At 42.0% G+C, this 27,523-nt stretch overlaps 2 protein-coding genes across 5 annotated transcripts in view; one reads left to right on the top strand and one right to left on the bottom strand.

Annotated features, from left to right (window-relative positions):
• Positions 1 to 12,016, top strand: part of gbf1 (golgi brefeldin A resistant guanine nucleotide exchange factor 1) — an 84,762-nt gene extending 72,746 nt beyond the window's left edge. For 2 of the 4 annotated variants that reach the window (XM_084075335.1, XM_084075336.1), the window contains exons 27-40: positions 168 to 239; positions 435 to 529; positions 1,045 to 1,198; positions 1,645 to 1,870; positions 2,096 to 2,253; positions 3,745 to 3,994; positions 5,971 to 6,185; positions 7,884 to 8,034; positions 8,717 to 8,847; positions 9,033 to 9,134; positions 9,570 to 9,683; positions 9,828 to 10,005; positions 11,198 to 11,365; positions 11,584 to 12,016. In XM_084075335.1, coding sequence (XP_083931461.1) covers positions 168 to 239; positions 435 to 529; positions 1,045 to 1,198; positions 1,645 to 1,870; positions 2,096 to 2,253; positions 3,745 to 3,994; positions 5,971 to 6,185; positions 7,884 to 8,034; positions 8,717 to 8,847; positions 9,033 to 9,134; positions 9,570 to 9,683; positions 9,828 to 10,005; positions 11,198 to 11,365; positions 11,584 to 11,840 — 2,271 coding nt within the window. In that variant the 3' untranslated portion in view covers positions 11,841 to 12,016. The remainder of the gene's footprint in view (positions 1 to 167; positions 240 to 434; positions 530 to 1,044; positions 1,199 to 1,644; positions 1,871 to 2,095; positions 2,254 to 3,744; positions 3,995 to 5,970; positions 6,186 to 7,883; positions 8,035 to 8,716; positions 8,848 to 9,032; positions 9,135 to 9,569; positions 9,684 to 9,827; positions 10,006 to 11,197; positions 11,366 to 11,583) is intronic. The other 2 variants (XM_084075337.1, XM_084075338.1) reach the window with 1 other exon arrangement.
• A 5,870-nt stretch (positions 12,017 to 17,886) lies between these two features.
• Positions 17,887 to 26,348, bottom strand: macroh2a2 (macroH2A.2 histone). Its single transcript, XM_084075692.1, has 9 exons — positions 26,129 to 26,348; positions 24,066 to 24,247; positions 23,760 to 23,866; positions 22,127 to 22,321; positions 21,896 to 22,000; positions 21,632 to 21,731; positions 20,988 to 21,077; positions 19,600 to 19,774; positions 17,887 to 19,195 (listed from the first exon to the last, which is right to left on the bottom strand). The coding sequence occupies exons 2-9, from the start codon at positions 24,235 to 24,237 to the stop codon at positions 19,030 to 19,032; spliced, it is 1,110 nt and encodes a 369-aa protein (XP_083931818.1). The 5' UTR covers positions 24,238 to 24,247; positions 26,129 to 26,348; the 3' UTR covers positions 17,887 to 19,029.
• Positions 26,349 to 27,523: the final 1,175 nt, after the last annotated feature.

The raw sequence follows: 27,523 nt of genomic DNA on the forward strand, positions 1-27,523 counted from the left end.
CCAACCACCAACCACCACCGTGAGCTTACTAGAATTATAATAGGATTATGTAAAGTAACAAAGCTTGTGTCAAACATTAGTTTTGAATCTTTTGCCCACTGTCATTGTTTTCAGTGTAATTTATGTTGGAATATTAGAAATACATGTACTCCCTGTTCCTCTTTCAGCAATGTGACCCAGAGAAGTTGATCACAGAAAGTAAATTCCTACAGTTGGAGTCACTACAGGAACTGATGAAGGTAATTGTAGTGAAGGAAAATTATTATCATATTACTGTCCTGTCACTGTCCTTTTTGTAGATTTAATTCAGTGCATACTGTACATACAGGTTTTGCCTACTGGCAGCATTGTCATCACTCTCATTACCTCGTTTTTTTTATTCAATAAAAGTCAGGTGAAGAGAAGAATGGTGTTTGCTATTTTGTATTCTTTAGGCTCTGATCTCAGTCACCCCTGATGAGGAGACCTATGATGAAGAGGATGCTGCCTTCTGTCTGGAGATGCTGCTTCGCATCGTTCTGGAGAACAGGTAGGAAGGACCACATTTATCAGTGGCGTGCACAGACATTTTGAGGGGCAGGTGCTCAAGTAAATTATACTTTTTTTTTGTTGACTGCTCTTTTTTCCCTCTACACCTATACCTCTTTGCCAAAAATAGCCGATGCTGCGAGGCGTTGTGGGCTTGTAGATCTGCTAGTTTTGGCTTAAGTTCTCCTCAGAAAAGGGATGCTAGGTTTCGAGTGGTTATGGTAAAAAGAAAAATCATATCACATAAAGAATTGGCGGACCTCCTGTAGTAACTCTGAGGACCCCCTAGGGGTCCCGGACCCCCTGTTGAAGACCCCTGCTGTAAACTGAAAAAAACAAACTTTTTTTTTTCTTTTTTCCAAAAGGGCACTTCTGGTCAAGAGGGCAAAGGGCAGGTGCTCTAGCACCACCTAGAGTCTATCTGTGCACGTCCCTGACATTTATAAATTACTGGCACTGAATTCAGAGAAGTGAACTGTTTTCCAAATAACGTGTCTCTCGTGTGTGTGTGAATAGGGACCGTGTGTCGTGTGTGTGGCAAACTGTGCGCGATCGCCTGTACCACCTGTGCGTCCACGCCAATGAGAGCTGTTTCCTGGTGGAGAGGGCCGTGGTGGGACTGCTCAGACTGGCCATTCGCCTGCTACGACGAGAGGACATCAGCTCTCAGGTACACGACAAACATTTTCTAAACAATTCCTTTTGTTCTAAGCAAATACTGTCCATAAATTCCTGCAGAATTAACAATTTCATTGAAAAAACGGTCTCAGAAGGGAATCGAGCTGTAATTTGACAGCTGAATACATTTTTAGAAACACTTATCCAGGGAAAGTGAGATTGTGAGCAAAATGCAAAAGAGGCGTAATTGGTAACATGGCATTGAGGTCCTGCTAATGATCATAGGTCAGAATATTCACATGTCTTTATACTGTATAATTACTGCCTGCTCGGTCTTGCAACATTTGTGCTGCTTTAAGAATGTCTTGGTCAAATCTAGTTAAATTGAATTGAAAAATCTCCTACTTGACACAAATATTCAGCCACCATTTGTCCGTCATTTCCTGTGGGAATCTAAAGCCGCGTTGCTTCTCTCTCTCTCGTCCACGTGTACTGAAGGTGCTCCTCTCACTGCGTCTCCTGCTGATGATGAAGCCCCATGTCCTGTCGCGGGTGAGTCGGGAGGTGGCCTACGGCCTTCACGAACTGCTCAAGACCAACGCTGCCAACATCCACTGTACAGACGACTGGTACACTCTGTTCTCCCTGCTGGAGTGCATCGGAGCCGGGGTCAAACCTCCAGCCTCCTTCCAGCTCACCTCCTCAAATACAGACAATGACGCAGGTCAGAGCTCGCCGCATACAGTAAAATATGTGTTCATTTAACTCTAAAGAGGTTACATTTAAGGTTCATTTAACTCCGAAGTTTACCAATGGATTTGTACAGTTTTTGGAGTGAAATTAACACTTAAGGATTTAGTGTGGTCACTGTCAGCTGTCCTATATATTGTCTGAAATAGATTATATAAAAATGAAAATAATGGTTGTTTTCCAACCCTCCTCTTTTCAGGTGCCCTGTCAGATAGTGAGTTGTCATCCCACCACCCCAGTGAAGTGAGTCTGGATCGGGGCTATACGTCTGATTCTGAAATCTACACCGAGCACAGCAAGAACAGGATCCCTCGCTCTACAACTGACGTAGATGTAGCAAGCAGTGGATGGCTGGTGGTCCGTACACACACACACACACACACACACACACACACACACACACACACACACACACACACACACACACACACACACACACACACGCTATGTTAGCTCTTTTTGTTATTATTCTGTAGTGTGAAGGGTTCAAAGATCCAACCTTAAGCCTCCCAATTTGTTCACACGATCGGCGTCATCCCAATAATTGAATATCTGGATGATGTAATCATCCAGATATGTATCTGGAGGATTACTTCACTACTGTCCTGGTGGGACGGCAGGAGTGACGTGTAACCGAGAGAGACAAGTCTGCAATGAAGGCAGACGTTCAATGAATGAGGACTTTTTACCAGTCCAACACAACCCATGGGTGTGTTGGACTGCTGAGGCTTGTCAATATGTGGGAAGAACATGACATGTCTTCCCAGACATTTCACAACCGTTCGGCCATTACCACCACAAGTTCAACCAGCTCTGTTGTTTACAATCTGATACCGCCTTTGATCACGTGAGATGGGATCCCATGAGGTGCTGCGTTGCTCCGGCAGGCACGATAATCTTAATAAAATCCTATGTAGTCTGTGACACGCCATTATTTTTACATCTTGAAGTGTGTGCATGTTTAAGATTATAGAGAAGGGAATCTTATAAGATTATCCTGTAGTATGTGATGCAACCAGATTTCCAAATCGTTTAAGATTTTCAAACTCCTGTAGTGAGAGCTGGGCTCTAAACACTTCGGCAAGGTGACAACCCTAGAGGTTTTATGCAATGCTACTAAATGAACCCCTGAGCTTAGGGAAATAGTTTGCATAAGGGACAAACTTACATTTGAAACTTTAAGTCATACTATATAACCTTTTTCAATTAAACAAAAGCTTTTTTTGATAATAACCTTTTGCTGGTAAATGTTTCCACAAAAAACATTCCACAACTTCTCTGCCCCCGACACTCGACACCGACACATTCTCAGAGCTACTCTAGGACACTGCAACGTTAGTTTTTAAGCGGTACTTCTCTGTTTTTGTTTCAAACTGAATTCTTGGAATCGCAGTTCTACCAGACAATGGAGCCACCGGTGGTGTCACCAAATATATACTATTAAAATGGATGTTACAGGCCTGGATGGCTGGCGTAGCGGTCCAGGCACCTAGGCTTAATGTAGCCTGACAACGCGTCGCGGGTCCGAGTTCCGAGCCTGACGGCCTTTGCTGCATGTTACTCCCCATCTCTCTCCCATCAAGAAAAGGCATAAAAGCCCAAAAATAAAATGAAAAAAATAAGAAAAAAGGATGTTACAAGTTCGTTTATGCAACCGACCACTGATAGCTCATCATCGGTCTAATTCCTGTATTTAGCCTTGGATGGAGCTTTACCACCAGCTTAGGGCTGCATGCACAAACAACGTGACTCCAAGGCATCATTTACGTACAGTATATGCATTACTGTAATTAGATTTAGAGCGATTAGTGCTTCGCAAATATTTATTTTGATCTCACTTCCCTGCAGGTTTGTAAAGATGACCTGGATGTCAGTAAGGGCCAAGCAGCGGGCACCAAGGCTCCCATGAACAACCCACTGGTCAACCAGTACAGCCTGACACTGGGACAGGACCTTGGCCACCATGACACAAAGTCCCTCCTGAAGTGTGTGGAGACGCTGTCCTTTATTGTCCGTGATGCTGCCCACGTCACCCCCGATAACTTTGAGCTTTGTGTCAAGGCTATCCGTGTGTTTGTAGAAGGCAGCCTAAATGGAGGTGAGACCTCCTTCATAGTCACCTTCATATAACACATTGAGATATACATTAATGCGGGGATCTTCAATGTTTTTCAGACCAAGGACCCCTTAGCTATGAGAGAGATGAAGCACTACATATTGTATACAATAGAGTTGCAGATTTAAAAAAAATCATAGATTTCATAGATGGCTTCATAGACTTGTTTGACATACATTATATTTTCTATGAATATGTTGGATTCATGTTAATGTGTATGTTCAGACAGTTAACCTTTTAAACCCTCGATATTTGGTCAACTTGACTGTTGGCTCTGAATTTGGTCTGCTCTTTTTCCCTCTACATCAACAGAAAATAGCTGATCTACAAGCGCACAACGCCTCGTTGTGATCTTGTAGATTGGCTATTTTCGGCTAATGTTCGCCATCACACAAAGATTTGGTGGACCCCCCGTAGTAGCTCTAGGGGTCCCCTTAGGGGTCATGGACCCCCTGTTGAAGACCCCTGCATTAATATATGAATGAAAATGAGTTGAGATGATGACTGAGTGAAATTATTCCTATTCACACTGTCATGTTCCACCTCAATTGCATCCTTACACAGACTGTAAATGTACCATGATTTACTAATGTGTTGGTCTTTTATTTCATATACTGTAAACGGTATGCTGTCATCATTTTGATCACAAAAAAAACTAAAAAAAAACAGCAAGTATCGGTATGGCAGCTCAGATAAACAGAGATACAATATGTCATTTTAAATAGATGGTTATGCTGCATGATTGAATTGTCAGAGCAAAAGCATGAGCTACCACTTAAATCCATATTTAACATAGCAGAATGGAGTATATCACATGACATTTATCACCAAGATTTATTTTTATAAGCCAATACATAGTTCATATTCAATAAATCGTGTATGTCAAATACTCTTTGATATTTTAACGCTAGGCAAAGCTTAGTGTTTGGAAAATGAGATATAATATACTGTACCTTAATGCTGACTAACCTAGCTCAAGGGCTAACAATCCCAACATTCAGGGCTTCATCAAGTCCTTTAATACCAACCTGCCACCTCCTCCTCTCACGCTCTCGCCACCCCTCTCTCCTTTCCTCTCCTTTTCTGTCTCGTCTGTCAGTCGTCTTCCACAGCGACCTCGGCCTGGTCTACTCTCTCCCTTCCTCTTCACCATCTGTCCCTGCCCCCCTTCTCCAACCCTACTTTCCATTCATCCCTTCTTGTTCTGTGTCTTGATCTGGGGTAATGCTGGGATTAAAGCTGGGAAATGGCAGTGGTGCACTTTGGCGTTTGACAACACTGCTGGCCTTTTCATTCTCCTCTTGTGCTCCAGGCCCTTGGATACTGCTGTCAACACAGCTTTACACACATGAACACATGAACAAAAACGATGGGTTGATCAAAGCGCCAGGCTGAGGCATGGCACTAATCTACACGGGATACTAATAGAAAGCACAAAGCCTGTCGTTACTGTTTTGAAATTTTTGTCTGTGTAAACAGCCTTTTGTGCAGGGTAGGTTTTTAAAAGGTAGATGGAAATTCTTGGGAATGTGTTACAGAGTTGAGGTCTGTTTTTAAAACATCTGGGCATCTTACTGTAGGTATAATTACTGTGACAAAATATGTTGGCATGGCAATGCACAACACCACTTAAATGGGTGTTGGCCTGGGTTGCAAGCCTGTAAAAATGAGTTACGCGAAACAAGTTGGAAGTGCTTGTAGAAAATCACGGGTGTGTCCTCTGCACTCTATCACCCTTCAAATGGAGTCCTAAAAATGTCTATCGCTTGTCGAAACATTATGTACTTTAGCTTGTTGCACCTAATGCTCCACCACCAAGAGGGTTTATTTCTACAACAGTTTTTGTCATACTATTCTACAGCATTAATAAAAGGAAATAGACCGTGTGGGACCTTCAACGTTCCACATAAGATCAGATGATGTTTGTTTTTAACCATCTCTGCCACAACCTCATTCAGGCTACCGTAACCACGACAAGAAGAAGAGTCACAGCTCTTCCAAGTCGCGTCTGAGGAAAAAGGCAGGTGGGCGGGAGAAGGAAGGCGGTGGAGGCACGCGGCGGGGCGGTGGCCGTGTCTCCAGCCAGCGTCCTTCGCGCTCCCACAGCGATGACGAGGAGGACGAGGGCGTGCCAGCCAGCTACCACACGGTGTCATTACAGGTTAGTCAGGACGTAAGTACAGCGACCCTCTTTACCCTTCTACTGTACCTTTTAATCCTCTGGCCCACTGCTCTCCCAAAAACATCTCACTGCACCGTTTCACTTGGCCTCTGAAAGTGAAGCATTTACAGTAATAGACCATGTGATGTTTAAATTCTCCATTTGAACTAAAACAAATGTAATTCTCATGATCTGTGGTATGGAGATACAAGGGTTCGCAATGGAACAAAGACGATCTTGGCACTAAGATGTTTGTTTGGGAAACCAAGGCCTGAGCTTCCAAAGGGGCATTTAGGAAGAGTGCAACGATGCCTAAACCCAATGCTGAATTTAGACTCTAAACAAGGGCGACGCCAAATGCCGTATGATCAGTTATCGCATACGCGTAGCCTTATTCATCCACATACTGTAGAGAATGAGGAAACAACATTCAGTCACTTCTAATTGAATAAATAGATTAACATTACTGACAACGAGGAACTACTTTGGTGAACAAATTGGTAGTCCTGCTGTGATTTCCCGACAGTGTGAGGAGGGAATTGGCTGAGAGTGAAGGCTGGTGTTGCTGCCTTCTGTGCTGCGGTCTGTGAAAAGTTGCCGTTTTCCTCACTGTTTTTTTGCTTCTTTGCATCTGAATAAACTGTAGTGTCTCCTCACTCAGCTGTGAATTCTACAACACTGCGCGATCGCACTATAGCTTGTGTTGATTGGTCAACTATTGCTGTGTCAGTCCTAGGACTGATACAGTTTATCATCCTCTTGGTTCTTTTATCAGCCCTCGCCTAGGGCAAATAAAGGCTGGATATGTGATGACGTATACAGTAGGAAGTATTGCAGCGACATGGTGTATATGATCAAAGTGTTGCACTCGTCCTAACGGCTCCCCTGTTTTCCTGTGCACCTGGTGTCTGGTTGATTTTAGTGCGAGGGAAGGTTGGGTAGGGCATGGCAAAGGTTAGGGTTTGTTAGTGGTTGAGGATGAGGTGACATGAACCTGCTATGACTCTATACACACACACACACACACACACACACACACACACACACACACACACACACACACACACACACACACACCATGTTTGGCACACCTGTTATGTGTGTTGCCACGGTGAAGAATCAGGGTTGTGCAGAGTCGATGAGAGAATATTTAATATGTGTTTCCGTTACTGGTCTGACATCCTCTCATCATTGATATGGAATTAATCTGTCAGTGACTCTTGTGGTTCTGGTTTATAATGTATTCTTGACTAACAGGGACTCTTAATGGATCTTCAACTTCTGTCAAAAGAGGGTCGACTACAGTTATTTTGTATATTAAAATCTTACTCTGTAAAATCCTGAGTAATAATTTGTGTAAAGTGTACAAATGCAACCAAATTGACCCATAGGAGTCCATTTCGTTTCATGTGTACACTCGTAGTTAAATTAACACTGGATTTTACTGTGTGAGTGAAATATTAAACGTTACACATTTATTAGTAGCTAAATATAATGTCAAAATTCTGTAAATGTAAGTGTACATAGCCCCCAGACAGCTGGAACATATAACTCATAACGCATCTATTAACTGATGAAAAGCTGTTGTACATGCTTTACTTGTGCTGATGGAGTTACATTTTGGGTGTGTAGGCAACACAACATACTGTACAAGTAACACATATATTTACACAGTGTTTAATATGAGTGCTGGTCTCTCTGATGGTGCAGCTGTTGGACCTGATGCACACGCTGCACACTCGTGCTGCTGGGATCTACAGCTCCTGGGCAGAGGAACAGCGCCACCTTGAGTCCGGAGGCAGGAAGATCGAGGCAGACTCCCAGACCTTATGGACCAGCTGCTGGTGTCCACTGCTGCAAGGTCAGACTCCACTCATTACTAGCAAAATGTGTGGGTACTTTTTGTTTTATGCCGTAGTGAAAACCAAGTGATCCCAGTGAATTATCATCTGTTGTGGCTCAGTGATGACTAGGGTTGGGATCCTTTAGGATTCCGTTGCCTTAACGATTCCGTTGCCTTAGCGATTCCCTCTTAACGGTCCGATTCCTTAACGGTTCCCTTTAATGATTCCTATAGAGCAGTGGTTCTCAACCTTTTCAGGCCGGGACCCCCCAAAATGATCATATTTGAACTGGGGACCCCCAAACTTTTGATGCAGTAATGGTCTTTTTTTCTTTTCTTTTTTTTGGTATTAGAAAAGGCTTAAAAGTCCTTAAATTGTCACTTCACTGTCATCAGGGGACCTCCCCAAAATCACGTAGGGTCCCAACCCACAGGTTGAGAACCCCTGCTATAGGGGGTTCCAAATGGATCCTTACAGGTCTGTAACTCTGAGAGTGTACAAATGGACCCTTGCAGGTCCATTTGGTACACTCTCAGAGTTATGATGGTCCTTCAAATTAACATGTTTGAGAACCACCGGTATTGTAATTGTAAGCAGACGTAAAGTCCACAGATCAGCTCTGACAGTGTGATAAAACCGGTTCAGGAAACGGTTCCAAATGTTACTGGAATGTTCCTCAATGTTGGATCCCGCTTGTAGGCATCGCCTGGCTGTGCTGTGATGCCAGACGTCAGGTCCGCATGCAGGCTCTCACCTACCTCCAGAGGGCCCTGCTGGTGCACGATCTGCAGACGCTAGACGCCACCGAATGGGAATCCTGCTTCAACAAGGTACGGCCAATGACAAGTACCTGTAGAGCTGTCGCCATCATGACATTTTACTTGGCGATCATTTGTCTCACAAATATTTGCAATTAGCGATTTAATTGTGTTTTTGGCATTGAACATTGGAACATGTAAATACAAAATGACAAATGTTAATCTGTGTGTGTGTCTGTGTGTGTGTTTGTTCTCAGGTGCTCTTCCCCCTGCTGACTAAGCTTCTAGACAACATTAGCCCAGCAGACGTGGGCGGTATGGAGGAGACCAGGATGAGAGCATGCACCCTCCTGTCAAAGGTCTGGATGAATGCTAGTTTACATATCTCTCGCACGCACGCACGCACGCACGCACGCACGCACGCACGCACGCACGCACACACACACACACACACACACACACACACACACACACACACACACACACACACACACACACACACACACACACACACACACACACACACACACACACACACACAAGCTTTATATATCAGGTAAATAGTAAGCCAATACACACACATACATGTAATGTAGCACATGTGCTGCAGCTTTACATGTACATGGTAAATCAATAGATTAGCTGCATTTCCTGTAACTGTCTCTATCAAATAAAGGCTTACAAATGCGCAGAGCAAGTGGAGGACTAACACTGAGGTTTTTACAGTATGCATTGGGGTGCCAGAGATAAAGTCTGAGAATCATTGGTATATACTTTGTTTTTTATTTATCCAGGTGTTCCTGCAGCACCTGTCACCCTTGTTGTCCCTTCCCACCTTTGCCGCCTTGTGGCTCACCATCCTGGACTTCATGGACAAGTACATGCATGCTGGTTCTAGTGACCTACTGGTGAGGCCAAAGTGTGACACAATGATATATGTAGCCCTTCAATTAGATTTACATTTAAATTAGACGTTTGCCATTCGTCGAGCAAAGCATAAATTGACCTTTACATTGCCGATGTTCCGTTTTCATTTGTGTCACTGTGTGTAGTTGGAGGCCATTCCAGAGTCACTGAAGAACATGTTGCTGGTGATGGACACAGCTGGGATCTTCCACAGCGCAGACTCCAGGACGGGCTACTCTGACCTGTGGGAGATCACCTGGGAACGGATTGTTTGTTTCCTGCCTAACCTCAGAGAGGAGCTCTTCAAACAGACTGTTCAACCAGGTACCTTTAAATGGACGGACAATAATGGATAGATAGACATATGTAGATTTGAATTGATGGAGTGAGTGGTTGCTGCTTCATTAATCTGATATGGACATTTTTATATCTTACAAGTATGACTTTTACTGAACATAAGACATGGCCTACTGTACCATACAAAGCGTATTAAATCCACATGAATTATAGCTGCCACTGTCACTGTAAATTGCCTAATACCTATTTCAATCATAGCCAGTCAAACTATACCATTTCTTTTAATTTACATGTGACTCTAACCAGGTGGCAGTACCATTTAAAATGGCACTATCATGCAGAAGTGCATTTCAGCTAATTTTAGATATTTAACATACAGTAGTTTTGTATTTTATATTTACAATACAATCCATAATGACTGTAAAACTTATCCTGTTTCCGCCTCTCTCTGTTTACCTACAATTCCCACAGTACATTGCGCAGGCAAACATCAGCCTGTAACGACTATGGCCACCATTATGTCAACCTGATTGATATTTTATGAAGTGCAGATACTCTAGCTATTTTGCCATAAACACAATGACACAGGACAATGTTACGGCCACTGAGGGTAGCGATAGAGATGATATTTAAAATTGTCTTAGTGTCCCTTTAACACATTCCCTGCCAGAGGTCTTTTTTTTTTTTTACTTCCCCCACTGCCAATGTTAAAAACAAAAAACACAGGAGCCGAGATACAGGATTTTAAAGTAATAAGTTAACCAAGGAGTGAATGGAGCTAGAAATCTTTGGATGGCTATATCTCTGGTTCTGTGTGGATAAATTGAAAATTGATTTTTTTTTTTTTTTTTTTTTCATTCACGGTTATACTCGTGACTGGCAGATAACGGGGTATTTATCCAATCACGGTTATACTCGTGATTGGTAGGTAATGTGTTAATGTATTATCCACTGGGCCCAGATGGATTACTGTACTACTGTATCAAACTGGAGGATAAAGGATACAAATATCAACGTAACACACTTTATGTTGATATTTTTCTCCTTGTGGATAATTGCTGGACATAAAAAGCCCTCTCTTTTTATATTTTTGGTATTTTAGTAAAATAAATGGGACATTAAATGAAATGATGGTTGTGACCTCAATTTATACCCATGTGGCCTCACCTGCGGAGCTTGCAGGAACATGCCTTTGTTGATCTGTCTTCTGTGTTTTCAGACCCAGAGCCTGCTCAGCCACCAGTCCCCAGCGGCCAGCCTCCCTCCCCTCCAGGCTCCCCACCCCCTCCCCCAGCGACCTCCCCAGTGCCTGTTCCCCCTGCAGAGCCAAAGACCCCCAGCAGACCAGCATCGCCCCAAGAGCCCCCACCACCACCTAGTGCCAACGGTAACTATACCGTTCATGTCAGGATTGCATATTACAGTATATACGTAAAGTGTAATAGAATGTTTTCTTAAAGCAGCATTACGCAAACATTTTAGATTGATATTTTAAATTATCCGTATGTGAGAGGAAATGTCCAGAGTGAACGAAGTGGTTAACTGCTGTCGTGTCCAATTAAAGAAATTGAATTGAATGCTTTCTGCCTTTCTTCTGTATCGTAGGAACGGACAGATCGTCCCCAGTGCCCCCCTCCACTCCACCCATGCAGGTCCCAGTGAAGATGTCTACGTCACAGGTGCCCTCCCCCACGAGTCAGTCGCCCCTCATTCTGCAGCCCCTCGCCTCACACCTCCAGGTGGGCGGTGTGCCTCCCATGTCCCTGCCAATCATCCTCAACCCAGCGCTTATAGAAGCCACGTCTCCTGTGCCACTGCTACCTGGCCCCAGACCAACCAGCCCCTCGGATGAGGTCAAATGATGCAGCTCATCACCTACTGGGCCGTGACATTGGAGACACTGCCCCCCTACACACACACACACACACACACACACACACACACACACACACACACACACACACACACACACACACACACACACACACACACACACACACACACACACACACATACACACACACACACACACACACAATTCTTCCAACAACAGTCTCTGTGTTCCCCCGATATTATGTCTGGTACCATAGATGTGCATGATCATGGACATGTCTGGTCCATTTTCTAAGAACTACACCAGTGGTTCTCAAAGTTTTTTTATTTCAAGGATCCCGTAACTCTGAGAGTGTACAAATGGGCCCTGTACGGGCCCATTTGGTTCCATTTGTACACTCTAAGAGTTACAGACCTGTAAGGGTCCGTATGGAACCCTCAAGGAACCCTGAGGGTGCCTGGACCCCACTTTAAGAACCATTGAACTAGACAGAAGAGAACTAGCTTTGCTCTGAATCTCATCTAACTACATCACTATATCAACTCCTAGGCTTGTTAGTCACCTACGTGTATTTATCGGAATAAAATGTGCATTCGTTCTGATATTAGATAGGCGTGGGCTAAATGAAGGGCAGCGCCATTTGGGTTCGCATAGAAGACTCACCCTCTTTAAGCCTGAGTTATGCTTCAGCAACCGTAAAGCCTGATTTATACTTAGTTGCGTGCCTGTGTCGAATGCTGAAAATAGTAGATCTCCAAGCTCGCAATGCATTGCGACGCTTTTTTCAGTCGAAAATAACAAACTTTTTTTGTCACAAGATTCTGTCGTCAAAGCATAACTCAGGCTTTACAATTTGTTGCGACTTGAGAATACAAAGTTGACCTCATTTCTATGCTAGTATGCCTGTGCTTCATATTAATAGAGATTTTTTTGGCAGGGACGTTAAGAATCTAAGTGAATAACTTATTTGTTTTTAGGTACTGCATGCTGTTGACAGAATAGGATGTACAGAGCTTTTACTCTTGTCACATGTCATGTTATCAGGGGCAGGGCACCATCATGTCTTTGACAGAAACAACATTGTTCTTGGTTATTATGCCACTGAGGGATCCGTGTCGGATACATTAATGTACAGTAAGGACAAAAGCATATTTTATATATATATATTATTATCCAATTTCAGATACGCAGAATTCTGCTGTAATGGCCAAAGCAGGAGAAACTGGCACAGAGTTTAATTTTACCCATTAGTAGTTTATTTTAAATCAGTGACATTAAATAACCAACCTTATTTGCCCAAGAGAACAAAACATGTTATTTAAGTTAGGAAAGTGAGGAAAGGGGATGTGCGCCTTTAACCTTGTGTCATTGGATGTGAAATTACATCCCTGACTGCAACTACAACTACAACAACATTCCAAAATGTGGCGATTTGGGTCTGTGACACAGTTGGTTCACTGTATGGATGAATGCTGTATGTGGTATATGTGCATCAACTTCTATAGACCCCAATAGTGACTTTTTATGGTATGTTTAAATGAGTTAAATTGGTGGTAAACAATTTGTCATGTTTATCATAGTGTTTCTTTCTTTTCTTTGTCAAGTTCTGTGTAGCTTGTGCATACGTCATTGATGCCTACGGCCTGAGGAATTTTCATCTAACTGGAGACATTAATATGTTTTTAACTGGATGCATTCATATCATAACTTCTGTCAAAGTTGGTGATCGTATTCCTGCATGTGATGTACCTTGTGTACAGTAAGAAGTACTATAATTTATTGATAGCAGAGCATAGAGGAGGGTGTAGGCTAAGGTTCTGACTTGTCATTGGAAGTCCCATACTAGATACTGTATCTCACCATGGTAATGGGTTGGATTTGGTGGAAACACGTCGCCTCAGGCTCGTAGTTTGAAGAGCATTTCACAACCAGAGAATTGGCCCAGTGACTATATCGTTAATATTTTATCTTATTTATTCAGCTAGGAAAGGTAAGTAATGTGGAGTATTCCAGACAGGAGTACCTGCGTTTGGGACAGATAACACTACTATTCTCTAGGCTGTCATCGTGGCATTGTGCCACCACACCCAATAACATAGAGATGCCCCTATGAGCTATTTTGTAAGCCGTATGTTCATACTGCGTTAGTATCCTGAGGTGATTCTTGCTTGAACGGGAAATTACATGAATATAATGTATATATAAATGAAAGGTAATGTACTTTTTACAGTGTAATAAATATAATGTAAAGAAACTATTTTTATGTTTTTGTTGGCTTGTTTTTCCTCATATAGGTCATTTTTAACAGATATTAAAGACCATGTTTTTCTCCTGTCAAGAATTCAGGTAAGTTGTTCTATAGTATGGATACACACTTGGAGAGGTCATTGATGGGAAGTAAAATCTTACAAGTAGAACCCACACACCAAGCCAAAAAATTAGACTTACAGTATATTAGACTCACAGGTCAGTCTCTAAACACCTATATGCACAATAGTGTCCAGAAAGCGGGTCTTTTGAGGGGGTTTCGGCACTACCACTGTACTTGGCACTTTCGGTTAAAAGCACTGTGTTGTGTAATCTGATGTTGCTGTAGCTCCCTGGTTCCACGTTGGAGTAATCTGGAACATTTGAGAAACCAGGGTGCCACAGTTATGTAAGGTCGACTCCTGCATTTATCTCGCTTTCTCTGCTTCTCCACACAGGCACCTTTTGGGTTTCCTCCTGGTGTAAGTTATTTTGTTGCACTTCATCACTTACGCACACATACCTTACACTCATCCACAGCCTACTGCACACCATTGACGAAACTGTCTTCCACACCCCATAACATGGTTCTATTTGTGTATATTTAATCATTTGATTCATTTGGTTTTCTTTTAAGTTAATAAAACACTTACATTTTGTTAGCAGTCAGCACATGTTTATCATGCACACTGAGTAGTTGTTTGGTCCAGCTCTATGCTGGTTTCTGTGTTTTGGTTGCCAGGTTAGGGTTCTGGTTTGGTTCTACTTTGGGGGAGATGCATCATGTGTTATGGGTTTTTCTCTACGTGTTAAGTTTTGATCTGAGGTTGGTTTGTTTGGTGCTGTGCAAAAGGGTGGGTGGTGTTGTCTGGATACATTTTGCGCAGGTATTGCTCTGGTAGGTTAATGACGTTTCGTCGTTTCCCCTTTGGGTTGTGTGTCGGGTTGTTTTTGTGGTGCTGTGGGCATGAGGCTAGCGTTGGTTGTGTCCATACTGTACACTGCTATCTCTGGGGCACAACATGTGTTTGATGTGACCTGCTTGCAGGTCACTTGTCAGACACGGATCACTCCTTAAGACACCCAGCCCAGAACTATACGAAGACTAGGGAGGAATGTTGCTGCACTGCTGGTCAAAAACCAAGCGAACTACTGAACCATCCTCTGACCGTCCAGCTGATTTCTATAAAGATGGATCCCTCATCAGGTCTGAGTCTACAGGTCTGATGACCATCCACAGTGTTTACAAGTCTGATGAAGGATTCTACAAGCGGATGGATGTGAGAGGTGAGATCATTGTATCACAAACCCAGACTTTATTTGACCTGCATATGAGGAGAGATAAGAGGACTGAGAGGTTTTGCTGATTGGTCAACTGCTGTATAAACCCTAGAGCTGATACAATAGCAGACAGTAGTTGACCAATGAGCCCAAGTGGCAAGGTGAGGTCAACTGACACCAAGTGGGGGAAGGCAGGCAGTGGGAAAAATGCTGGGAAGCCCGTTTTGTGCCTTGAATGTGTCTGGTGGTGAATACAGTGCTCTCTGATGGCAAGTAGGGTATAGATTTTGTTTAGGGTTTTCAGTTGTAGGAAGGTGCAGCTAGTCAAAATAGCCCAGCATTATAGCCTTAATGTAGAATAGCTCTTTATATCCACAGAAAAGGATTTGGACAAAATATACATATGTATACATAGTATACATGATATAATCATGTATACATAGTATTGATGATTTGAACATGCTTGAGCATTTGACATTTAAGGCCTAATATTTCTACAATTGCTACAAATTGCTTAAAAACCTGTGGCTAGTCTCTATGGGCATAAACAAGAAGTTGAAGGGTTAATTTGGCTACGTTAATGATGTACAGTGCATGTTCAAATCATGTGTAATTCCTTTACATTTTGGAAATAATAGCCAATTTAACATTGTCCAGTGCCCACAATGTTTAGGTGCCCACTCTTCCTGTATCCACCCCAACAACCTGGAAGCACAAACACTAAATCATGTGATTGCTTAAACAGCTGATCCTTCTACCAGGAGTGTTCAGGCCAATGAGGTATATGCAAGGTGCTGTTGGAAACAAGTACACCACCTCACCTGTCAGATCAGTTTTCGACTAGATGGATAAAATAATACCTACCTCTGATGAATGAATGTGAAAGCTGGAACCACATGTGGAAGAACATTGAAAAGGAGGACACTGAGATCGTAGACATGAATGCACCAAGAAGGTGCTGGATGCTGGCTAGAGTCCAGGAAGCAAAGCCAGACTCAAGAGGACGAAAACCAACATCTTTGAAAGGCCCAATAGAGAGGTTTCCTGTTAGTAAACATGAGGGGAATATGACCGCGCAGCTGCGGGGGGAAGCCTATGGGTGCGTTTGGAAATTACGCACCGGAGCACACTCGCCTATTAGTTTGTATTGGCCAGTGCGCTCACTGCCGCTCAGGGCTGTATTTTCGAACGCGCCTTTCCCCCAGGCATGCGCAGATTTCGCATTCTGCTCTGTGATGACGTCGCTCGGAAACCCGTCTATAGCAAGATATGCCTGCTGGTGCCAAACTCTGAAGATAAGGCAGGCCTACAGTATATTGTACACCATGCCTGTTTCTCACCTCAAAAGCATTTATTTATTTACGTTGCACAACTCAAATTATTGTTATTTTTAATGGCTCCAGTTTGGTTTTGATTTAGTATTATTAGAGCAAGCCTTATGTTGAGCATTTCATTTTAAGAGTGAATGTAGCGGCCCCTACTGGTCGCCTGTGAAAATTACATCAAAAAGGCTTCTGCTGTACTTAATGCCTATGAGTTAGTAGTGCCTGAGGCTTACATTCACCCATTGTTTAGAATGTGTCAATCCTCAGGTGTTGGACAGTCCACTGGCAGGTTGTGCATGTGATTACATAGGCCAACAAAACTGACTAATGGTCCTGTGTCCAGAATCAAGTCTAGGCTACCGACTTTTGTTCATGTTTTAACTTTGCTGCTGGTTCTATGTTCGGTCTGTGCCTGGCCCTGTCGGTCATAGCTCCTTTTGAATAGTCTGTTCACGCTACAAGGCATATTATTCAAAATGGAGAGCTTGGTGCAGGTTTTAGCATGATCAAACTTAAGAGTATGTTTGTTTTTGTTGGTCGGCATATTTGTTGTCTTCCCCCTCTTTCTCTGCTGGCAGTGGCGTTTCTGGCCATCCTGGCAACCTAGGCGAGATCACCCCCAGGTGACACTTTTTTTTCAGTGGTAGAATATGGTTAGAAAATATGAAACATTGCGGCTTTAACATTTTATAAACATTGTACAACATCTTTAAAGTAGCACCCTTTCTTCTGTGGTTAAAGAACTGTACTGTATGCTAATGTTAGGGATGCATATAGTTGCATACCCCTGCTTGGCACGGTTGACCACAAACTTATCAAGCTTTTTCCTCACTCCCCACCAACATGCCAGTTGCCACTAGGGAGGTCCAGCAATGGTCTGTGGAGGTGGAGGAGCTTAAGAGATAAGTTCAGGACAACAGACTGGGGCATTTATTTTCATGAGGATGGATCCACATTGATGACATTGATAGCTTTTGTCAGTACATCTCAAATTACATCATATACCGAGAGAAGAATATTGTTCCCACTAAAAAGGTACGCTGCTTTTCAAACAGCAGGCCATGGATGGACAAGACCATGGTAGCCCTGTTTGACAGAAGAACGAGGGTTTTGCTGGCAAAGCATTTATAGCATTTATATCTTAGTGTGATCACCCCTTACCTCTACACTAGAGTAAACTTTAAACCATGTCTGAAACAGTGTTGGTAAATATAAGATGGATTTCTGGTGTAAAACATCTGTATTTTTATTTCAAAGCAGAATGAGAAACACATTTTTTTTTTCTTAGTAAACTAATTATATCAGAAACTACAGAGGAGGAACTGACTAGGGGGAAAAAAGTCAAACTTGTCAAACTTTGTACATGGAATGTAAAAACAACATCCGTTAAACAAGGAATCATAATGGCAAACTGTAGGGTTTAAGTTATTTCTAGTCTAGAAAGAATGCAATCTCTTAAAAGGACAGCGTAACATAAATGTGTACAATACGTCACTCACAAACATTTTTTTTCTTCTTATAATGCCTAATGAGGCAGATTCCACATCAAAACCCCTACTTTCATCAGCTATCAACACTCAGCTGCAGAAAAACAAACAAACCAACCATCAGAAAATATAACTCGACTCCAACAGTTAGAAAAAATACCACCCAACACAAGCAATTACATTGCTGTGAAAAACCAAGTGTACCCTCTTGAGAAAGTTCACAATTGTTTTTGTTTCATTTGGGCACAAGGATATAACTGAAAATGTGTTTTAAGGGAAAGCTTTTAACCTCTTATGTTCAAGTTAAAAGAATTTAAATGGTGACAATCAGTTTTATTTAAACTGAAAGGACAAATGTACAACAGTACATTATGTATGTTATTTCCCACTATGTGAACTGAGCTTCTCTACACGCTATCTGCAACAAAAAAAAATCTTCAGCTTCTGAAATATAGAACACCCTACAAAAACTATTAAAAGAGGGGAAGCTGGGCAGACATTTAAAGAGGCAATTAAAACGTACCTTTTCAGCATAGTGTTTTAACTATTAATACAACTGTACTTGACTTCCAAGCTACTCAAAAATGCAACACTTTTTTTTTTTTAGCTCATTATACATTTTAGCCAGTTCTGATTGTAGGTGTACTTAGATTGCAATTTTTCAATGCATAAGGGATGCAATTTTTCAATGCATAAGGGATTGAAAGGTGTTACTTTTTTCAAGGTTATTTTGTGAACTTTGTTGCCTTCATCAGTATAATTGAAACAAAAATGTAATTTCCAATGCCTAAATATGTCAACAAAGATGAACTTTCTTGTGTGTGTGTGTAAGGGGGGTGTACTTCCTTTTTCACAGCATCACAGTTGTAGCTTGTTCTCACTTGGCATCCAGTTTGGCCATTTCCTGAAGGTATATTCCAATGCTCTCGCTGTCAAACAGAACAAAGTAAATGTTTTTCAGCGAGGAGGTGGTTGTCGACACAAAATGGTTGGAGATGGCCTTGAGGATCAGCTGGGCTGCCGTTTGCTTTGGGAAGCCATTCCTGTGTGGGTGAGAGAGAGGAACAGATGTGGCTTAGAAACGTGTGTGTGTGTGTGTGTGTGTGTGTGTGTGTGTGTGTGCGTGTGTGTCACAAATAATGGAAAAGGGGTGTCTAATTGTGTTTATTGGAGCAAGAGTACAATAGAACAGCTATCAACAGAAAATCCACTTGACTGCCATTGTTCTTAAAACAAATGTCATGGTAATAGTCACAACCATCTGTAGAAAGCATATTTATAGAAATGTTTATTGATGTGCATTGGCCCTGTGAAAGTTAACGTGACAAAACCTTACATTACACAGGTTACACTGCACAAACTTCTGTGAAAACCACTTTCAACCTGCCGTCAGATCTACAAGGTTATAGATTATAGATCGGCTATTTTTGCTATAGAGTGGGCTCACCGTCCTGCAGGAAGCGAGGGGAACGCTACAGATTTCAGCTTCTTCTCCTCTGCCGCAGAGAGGCAGTTCTTCACCGTCTTTTCCAGCTGGTCCTCACACTTCTCTGAGCCCCACTGGGGAACATTGCAGTGGATAACGTAGCGTGCTGGCATCCCGTTGGCTGAGCTCACTCCCACTAAAGTGTGCCAAGAGAAACACATATACAAAATGATAGAGGTATACTTAATTTAGCACAACATAACACATGCCTTTTGGTGGTTGTTTATGCAAAGCACTTCACGGTAGTTTTACAATTTAGGCATTTAAGAGACACTTATCCAGAGGAAATGGTATGAAGTCAACTAACAGCATGGTAAATGGTCACGTAAGTAGAGTACAAAGAAAACAATTTAGTGCTTCAAAGAAACTCGCATACCAGGTAAACACCAAACCTGGCATCTCTCTAAACAACATGCTTTCTAAATAGCATTCTTAAAATGTGTGGTCAAGCTAACTCTATAATGTATTACTACTAAATAACATAACATATATAAACAAGTAACCAACATGTATCTGCATAATAGAACTAGCTTCTATCAAAACAGGTGTCAAGAAGGGATACATGAAAAGAGGAGTGCTAGGGGGAGAGGTGGAGTCTGAAGAGGTGAGTTTCCAGACTGGCGGGAAAATGGGAAGTCAGTCTGCAGTTCTGTGAAATCATTCCACAGCTTGGGAGCCAGGTCGGAGGGAGAAGAGTCTAGGATGCTTGATGCGTTAGGTAAGGGACAAATTGACTACCTGTATTAGCTGATCTAGTGAGTGGGGAATTTGGGGATGGGGCGCTGTCACACCCACACCCCTTACAGACTATCAACAAAAATCTAATTGACTGCCATTGGTCTTAACTCATCTTCGGTCTTAACCGGGAAAGCATCTGTGACATTTTAGATTTTAGCTTTATATATATATAGCAACATAAGCTTTTCAAGAAACTCTTAGAATTTAGAACAGTGGTTCTCAAAAATTGCAGATATACAAGCTCACAGTGCGTCACTTTGTGCCGTGCTGCGAGTTTGTACATCTGCTTTTAGGAATTGTTTTGAATTATTCTGAAAGTGTTTGAAAAATGTTGAATCTTTTTTTAACACAACTCTTCTCTTCTGGGGGTCCCTGGCACAAAACCTTTTCAGATGGGGGTCCCCGGCCAAAAACAAACCATTTTGGGGGTCCTTGGCACGAATAACTTTGAGAACTACTGATTTAGAAGGCATTTGTAGAATCGGCCTCAGGTCTTAATGGGTTAGCATACATGTCATGTTAACAGGATACTCTACAAAAGAGCAATAATTTCCAATGTGCAATGTACTATCTCATTCATCTTAAAAATCAATAGTGTCTCCATACAGTACCTGCCGCTACTTCCAGGGGACCCTGTGCTTTTCGCAGCTCCTTGACTCCATCCAAAAACTCTCTGCCCCCTGCTTTCTCCAGGGCATTTCCTGTGCACAGAAAAAGCAGGTGAGCACGGGAACCTGGTAAGTCAACGCATTCTCACTCCCAAGTCATCACAGTTTGAAACTTGTCAAGGTATCTTTCGTGTCCGATGCTGACACCGAGGACATGTTGACAAGTACGGATTATAACCGATTCCAACCGTATCGGTATGCAAATAGGAGGCAGCTGTGTCAACAGAATCAGAGACTGCATTGATTTTAATGTTTTATCTTGTTTTGAAAGGTTTTGCAATGGTCTTATCGGCAACATAACTTTGTACTCTTTCGCGTCCACATTCCATCAGTCATGTGACTCAGACTACCCTGAACAATGGAAAAAAGACACTAAAGGGGGTACCCCTTTAGTGTCTTTTTCCATTGTTGACAGTGCATTAACCCAGTGATGCCATCTTTTTTCCCATTGTTGACAGTGCATTAACCCAGTGATGCCATGGGGCTTCAGACCAAGTGTCCATATGTGACAAGTTAGGAGTGAGTGTGTTACGTAAGTCAGTCTGTGGACAGATTGGAATTGTCTGATACATAAGTGCGTTCCTCACCCACTCCGTCTTTTAGGTCCATCTCTGCATTTGTAGGGTTAATTATCCCCTCCACCTTAATTGTTCCAATTTTGCTGATTTCACTCTCTGTTAGCGAAAGCTGTGAATTGGCAAAGGAAAAGATGAACAAATCTACAATGTCACGCACACAATCAGCGCCTCATATGAATTTAATTGCTCATTTACAGCATTATGCCTGGCTTACAACAAAGGTAGATAATTAGAGCCCCCCCCGCCCAGTGACATAAACGTTATTTATTATACCTTCTGTCCAAGGAATAGGCTTTTTGCTGATAGGATGGTGAATCCCTCTCCCGGTCCATCTTCCACTGTGGAGTTCGGCACAGCTTCTTTGTCATTTTCTGTGCTCTTTAAAAGAAAGTGGCACATTTCAATCCCACATACATGGTGACAGAACAAATTGGTTAATATGATATTTCATTATACTTCACTACACATAATCTGTATCATTGTTGTAAGCGTACAGCTACTAACCCTTGGCTTGCGGCCTGGTTTGCCTTTTCCTTTCTTGATGGATGGTTTCTTCAAGGTCTTTGAGCGTTCCTTTCTCTTCTCAGGGACAGTCACCTGGGTGTCCACCTTCACTCTGCCTCCCCTCTTCTTGGACAGCAGCTCTGGGTGAATACGCGGCAGAACCCCTCCATTTGATATGGTCACCCCTCGCAGAAGCTGAAGGGAGTGGGCAAAAATTAAGACAAAAATCTTATTCCTCAAAATGGCCAGTGGATTTTAATAGGAATGTTCTGTTACATGAGACATTGAAGCACAGTTGCCTTATTTTCAAGCAGACCTAATTTAATATCAAGCCCCACTTCTGAGATGGCAGTCATTTGCGTAATCTGCATCCAGTGAAATGCAAGCTCCATACAAGTATTACTCATCTTATGTATTTCTCCCGAGCATAAGATTAAGAAAATACTGTTTCAACAGAATAGGCAAGACTATATTTTATAATAATTATGTTTGAATGTGAAGCTGACAACTTTTTTTTTGTGATGATGAAAGCTGCACATTCAATCAATACTTTCTGAGGAAGCTTTCAAAAGGGTTGGAACATTTTAAATAAAAAATACTACATTCAAGCTGTTTATGTTGGGATATGGGTCAAAATTTCAATATGGTGTATCCCTAGTTTTGGAATAAAGAGGCATTGTTTTTTTCAAATTGAGTGTTTATATGCCTTTTTCAGAAAGGACATTTTAACTTGTTTTTATACAGATAGGTAAATATCGACCATAACAGCAATGTTGACATTGGTTATCGGTATCGGCCAGGAATGTCACATTGGTGTATCCCTACTGAAAGCGTCACTGTTGTGAGGCCCGGCTTTACGAGAAAGTTATTCCCGTTTATTAATACTGACATATAACTGTTCTACACAATAGAAATAACACATGATCGCTTCAACTCACAAGTGTTTTCCTTTAAGAGACAGTTATGATTCTTGTGGGGAGATGCGGCTTAACCACGGCTGTTCCAGGCCGAGGTTAACTAATAGCCACAAAGTCGTGGCAGCTCATGCCTGCTGTAATACTAGCTGTTACAAATGCATCATCTGGTGTCAACCGAAACCTTCATTACCTCCATCAATCTCATAGGACTTACACACCTATTTCTCTGGAGGGAGAATTGTACCAATTTCACCAAAAAGTGAAATTGTGAGTGTTTAAATGTAACAACATGTCTACTTTTGTGCGGAAATACAGACATGATACAGACCTAACAGTACAGTAACATTCTGTAAGCACTGATAGATATTTATTTAAAAAAGAAAAGACTAATTCATGGACCACAATTAAATGTAGGCTGCAAAAATGCTTAGCTGTTCCAAATGTCATGAATGATGCAACAACGCTGAGGAAGACCTGTTCGGTTTAAACGTGTCCGTTGCTCTGTCCGTGGAGAGGTTAATGAAACTATGTGAAAAGGACATTTATTGTGTGCTGGCAGTGGCAGTTTTCTCAGTTTCATGAATAATGCAACACACATTTCAGCAGGTCTGGAATAGTTTACACTTGTGAAAAGAAAATCCAAGATGTATTTAATAAATAGTCTTTCCACACATCACTTAGTTAGTGTGTACACAATATCCACAGTATATTGTTACCTGGTTAAGCTCCTCATCGTTGGCCACTGCTAACTTGATGTGCCTGGGAGTTATTCTGCCCTTCTTATTGTCTCGCGCTGCATTCCCAGCCAGCTCCAAGATCTCAGCTAAACACAAAATAAATCACATGTGGAAATCAATCACACCAATCATCCTACATTATTTCCTACTATAATCACAAACTGTAGGAATTCTAATAGATGTGTGTGATAGTGTGCTACGTGCACATGTGTACAGTACTTCCGTGTGTGTGTGTGTGTGTGTGTGTGTGTGTGTGTGTGTGTGTGTGTGTTGTCACCAACCCACCTGCCAGGTACTCTATGACAGCTGCCATGTAGACGGGTGCCCCCATGCCGATGCGGTACTTGTGTGTCCCTGTGCGAAGATATCTCATCATCCTCCCCACGGGGAAGATGACACCCGCTCGGGCCGAGCGTGAAAGCTTGGTTACCTTCTTTTTCCCTCCTCGGGCTGACATCCTGCTTTAGCTAATGTATGGACAAAACAAAGACAGGGGAAAGGCACTTAATACTCCAACTAATACTAGTACTTAAATAGTAAAATCCTCAGTGTTCATTTTAGTCTGCGTGAACAAATGTAGTCCATTTGGTTACATTTGTACGCTCCGAGTGAATGGTTAAATTAACAATGAGGAATTTACTGTGCAATGATAATGGGAGAGACAAGAGATGTGTCAGTATTTACAGTGCATGTTATGTTTGACAGGCTAATCATGACATTGTTGGGAGGCATATTATACTATTGTAGTATTCAAATGCGTAGTTTCACAAACTGGTGGTTACATTGGGATCAGAATTTGAATTATTTTTTCCTAATTAACTAAAATATGTATGGTCTGTGGACTGTATTTTCAAGCTTCAATTTACCTATATTTATTCAGCTTCATGTATCCTTTTTTTTATCAAACCTTGTGGACTGTAGATAGACCCGATTGCACCATTTCAAGTGTTTAGCTGAAACTATTTTTCCAGTCTATTAACGGTAGTGAGAGCAGGTGTAAGTGACATGTCCTGAAATACACCCTGGCTGTTGCAGAGCTAAGATATAACATGCTGCGTGTGATCATTATAACAGTCTGTAATAATAGGCAATCAGAATTCAGCCACAATCAAAGTGTTCATTCAAAAGCAACAGGCATAGCCCGATTATTTGAAGCAGCATCTGTAAATGAGAAACCATGCTTGTGATTCTCTGCCAGCAGAAAACATTCATTCAAAGCACCATGCTGTTTTCATGCAACCTTCAAATTATGTCAACAAGGCAGCAAAAAAATAACCTTTTCTATTAAGAATCAAATGAGGATCTTATCTTGGTCAGAGTTGTCAGTGGTGGATTATCATAAATTATGCATCAGTAATTGATTTATTATTATGTCTGTGTCATACATTTTAAAATCGTATAATATACCGGGGGGAATATCCTGTCCAAATAAAAAAGATTCCAACTATGTCATGTCGGTCTAATTGGCCCACTACATGACTTTAAGTCAAGGAATTTGTATTGAAACCATATGTTTCCCAGAAGTAAAGAGTTACAGCTGAAAGGTTGTGCGTTCCCTTGGAGTCTATATGTAAACAAGATCCAGCCATGTAACTGACGGGTTGGGGCCTAGAGTAACGGCACCGTTAACGCGCGCATTATAGTTGCATTGCATACAAACAAATCAAGTTGCCGTCACTGGCACAACAGTGACATATAACCATAACGGATTAGTATGCATATATTCCACTGTAAGCACAGGGTGCGTCGACCTCGATGCACCCTTGGCACAAGTTACATGATAAAAAACAAGGGAATGCGATCGTGCCACCTACTGTACCTACAGTGCAAGACCACCTCGGTGCACGTATATTTAACGGTGATTACGTTTAACCAAAAAAAACAACAAGCGTAGACAAAAACGCACGGCGTTATAAAAGCACGGGCACGGGCCGTCATATAAAGATATCTTTTTAAAGATGTGCAACTATCCGCAATCCTGCAGCAAATAAACAACGTTTAGTACGTGCATTTTCCCCGTGCAGTCGATAGGCTGCGCGTATAGCGACCGTATATGCACACCTCTCTCTAATCATGGGGCCTCGCTTGACTGGGCTCGCTTGCCCAGAATTAGAGAATAACCGTCGTTATTAGTATTATTGTACGATAGATATTTCACCGACGCACAGTCGTGGCATGTCTCTGAACCGTGTTGTGTTCACCTCGCCGTTTTAAAAAACGCAACAACCCCCCATTTTGATTCCCCGTCGATGTGGAATCTCATCAGACATGGAAAGTAGCGTTCATTCCTTCCACCATGAATCCGGATATGCTGCTGCTGCGCCGACATGACATTCTCAAGTTTGTACCTGTATCGTTTCTCTCCTTTCAAAACGCGAATCAAACGCCGGGGCCCAGTGATCCTCTCTTTAGACTCCCCCGAGGAAATGACTGATTGTTATTTTTTGTGTATATTTTTTTATATTCCGCTGTCCTTGTGCGTATCCTGTCGCCAAAAAAAGAAAAAAAGAAAAAACTACAGGGAGAAGCGCCGTCCAATCTTCGAAGGCAGGCTCTCTATGCTACTGATGCTGCAAAGGGGAAGAATTCTGTACAGGGAAAACACAGTGAAAACGCCCCCTTAACATGGCTGCGAGGGGAGCAATAATGTTGGTCGAAAAAGGAACGCGATGTGCTTAAAGATTAAATAAAAATACACTGTTTTCGTTGTTATTGGGTTATTATTACACACCAGCTCGCTGGAGGTGTCATGTAAAAATATTTGAGGTTACACACGGCTGTTCCCCAGAAACATACATGAAGATGTTGTAGCCTACTGTACAGTAGGTCAACGTGTAGCCTAAAATGACCGCTCCATTCCGCTGGATGGACCAGTCTACCTCACACAGCCACAGTCAAAGCTTCCCTTTCAATCTCTTATTTCATCGTTGGCAGGTTGCTGTGGTTTTATCGCAGCTTTATTTATCCACATCATCATGTAAGCCAATGGCCTATGCTGGCTATATGCAGCCAGGCATCACCTTTCCCTGAACTGATTCCAGGTTTAACAGGCGATGAAACTTCAAATTAAAATAGAACATATCATGCGTTGAATTAATGCCTTGAGGAAAAACTTCACCAGTTCCTGATAAATGAATCAGACAAGACAATCCCTAGTTTGTCTGATGCATCAAAAGGAAACCACATGGGATTTGAGAATGTCAGAGGAGCCAATCACATCACTTGACTCCATCTTTGATCTGTCAAAGTCAATAGCCCAATGAAAGGGTGATGGCAGCCATCTCTTTTAGCAAGCCACCATTGCCACTATGTATTACATACAATCTATTGGTTAACATTTCTGAACCACAAGATGTTATAAAAATGTACTTTGCATAGCATATTTTCTTTTAATAATGTAGGCCTATTTGTTGCTGGTATTTAGCAGATACTCTTATCGATAGCGACTTGATCAGAGTAAATGTCATGAACCAGTTACTATAGTCAACAAATGACAGGGTAATTGGTCAAGTAAATAGAGTGCAAATAAATTAATTAAGCTAGTGATGCAGATAACAGGTAAACATCAAACTTAGCATTATGTCGAAACACCATGCAATCTACTTGGCATTTGTGAACAAGCAAACATGTCATTATCTATCTAATAACTTGCATACAATGGTTTGAATTTCTATAAATAGTTTGCATTTCTATAGTGCCTTTACCCAAAGAGCTTTACAAGTGTGAGTTACATTCACACATGC

The sequence above is a fragment of the Gymnoscopelus microlampas genome (genome assembly GCF_963454915.1).
Source record: "Gymnoscopelus microlampas genome assembly, chromosome: 13".
NCBI classification, from domain to species: domain Eukaryota; kingdom Metazoa; phylum Chordata; class Actinopteri; order Myctophiformes; family Myctophidae; genus Gymnoscopelus; species Gymnoscopelus microlampas.

Bases quoted from the DNA above. Each gene is read 5' to 3' on its own strand.
- macroh2a2 (XM_084075692.1), bottom strand. From the start codon at position 24,237: ATGTCAGCCCGAGGAGGGAAAAAGAAGGTAACCAAGCTTTCACGCTCG. The intron at 22,001-22,126 runs GTTAGTAGCTGT...TTTCTTTTAAAG, and splicing joins AACCAGGCCGCAAGCCAAGG to AGCACAGAAAATGACAAAGA. The intron at 21,078-21,631 runs GTGAGGAACGCA...TTCTGTGCACAG, and splicing joins GGACCTAAAAGACGGAGTGG to GAAATGCCCTGGAGAAAGCA.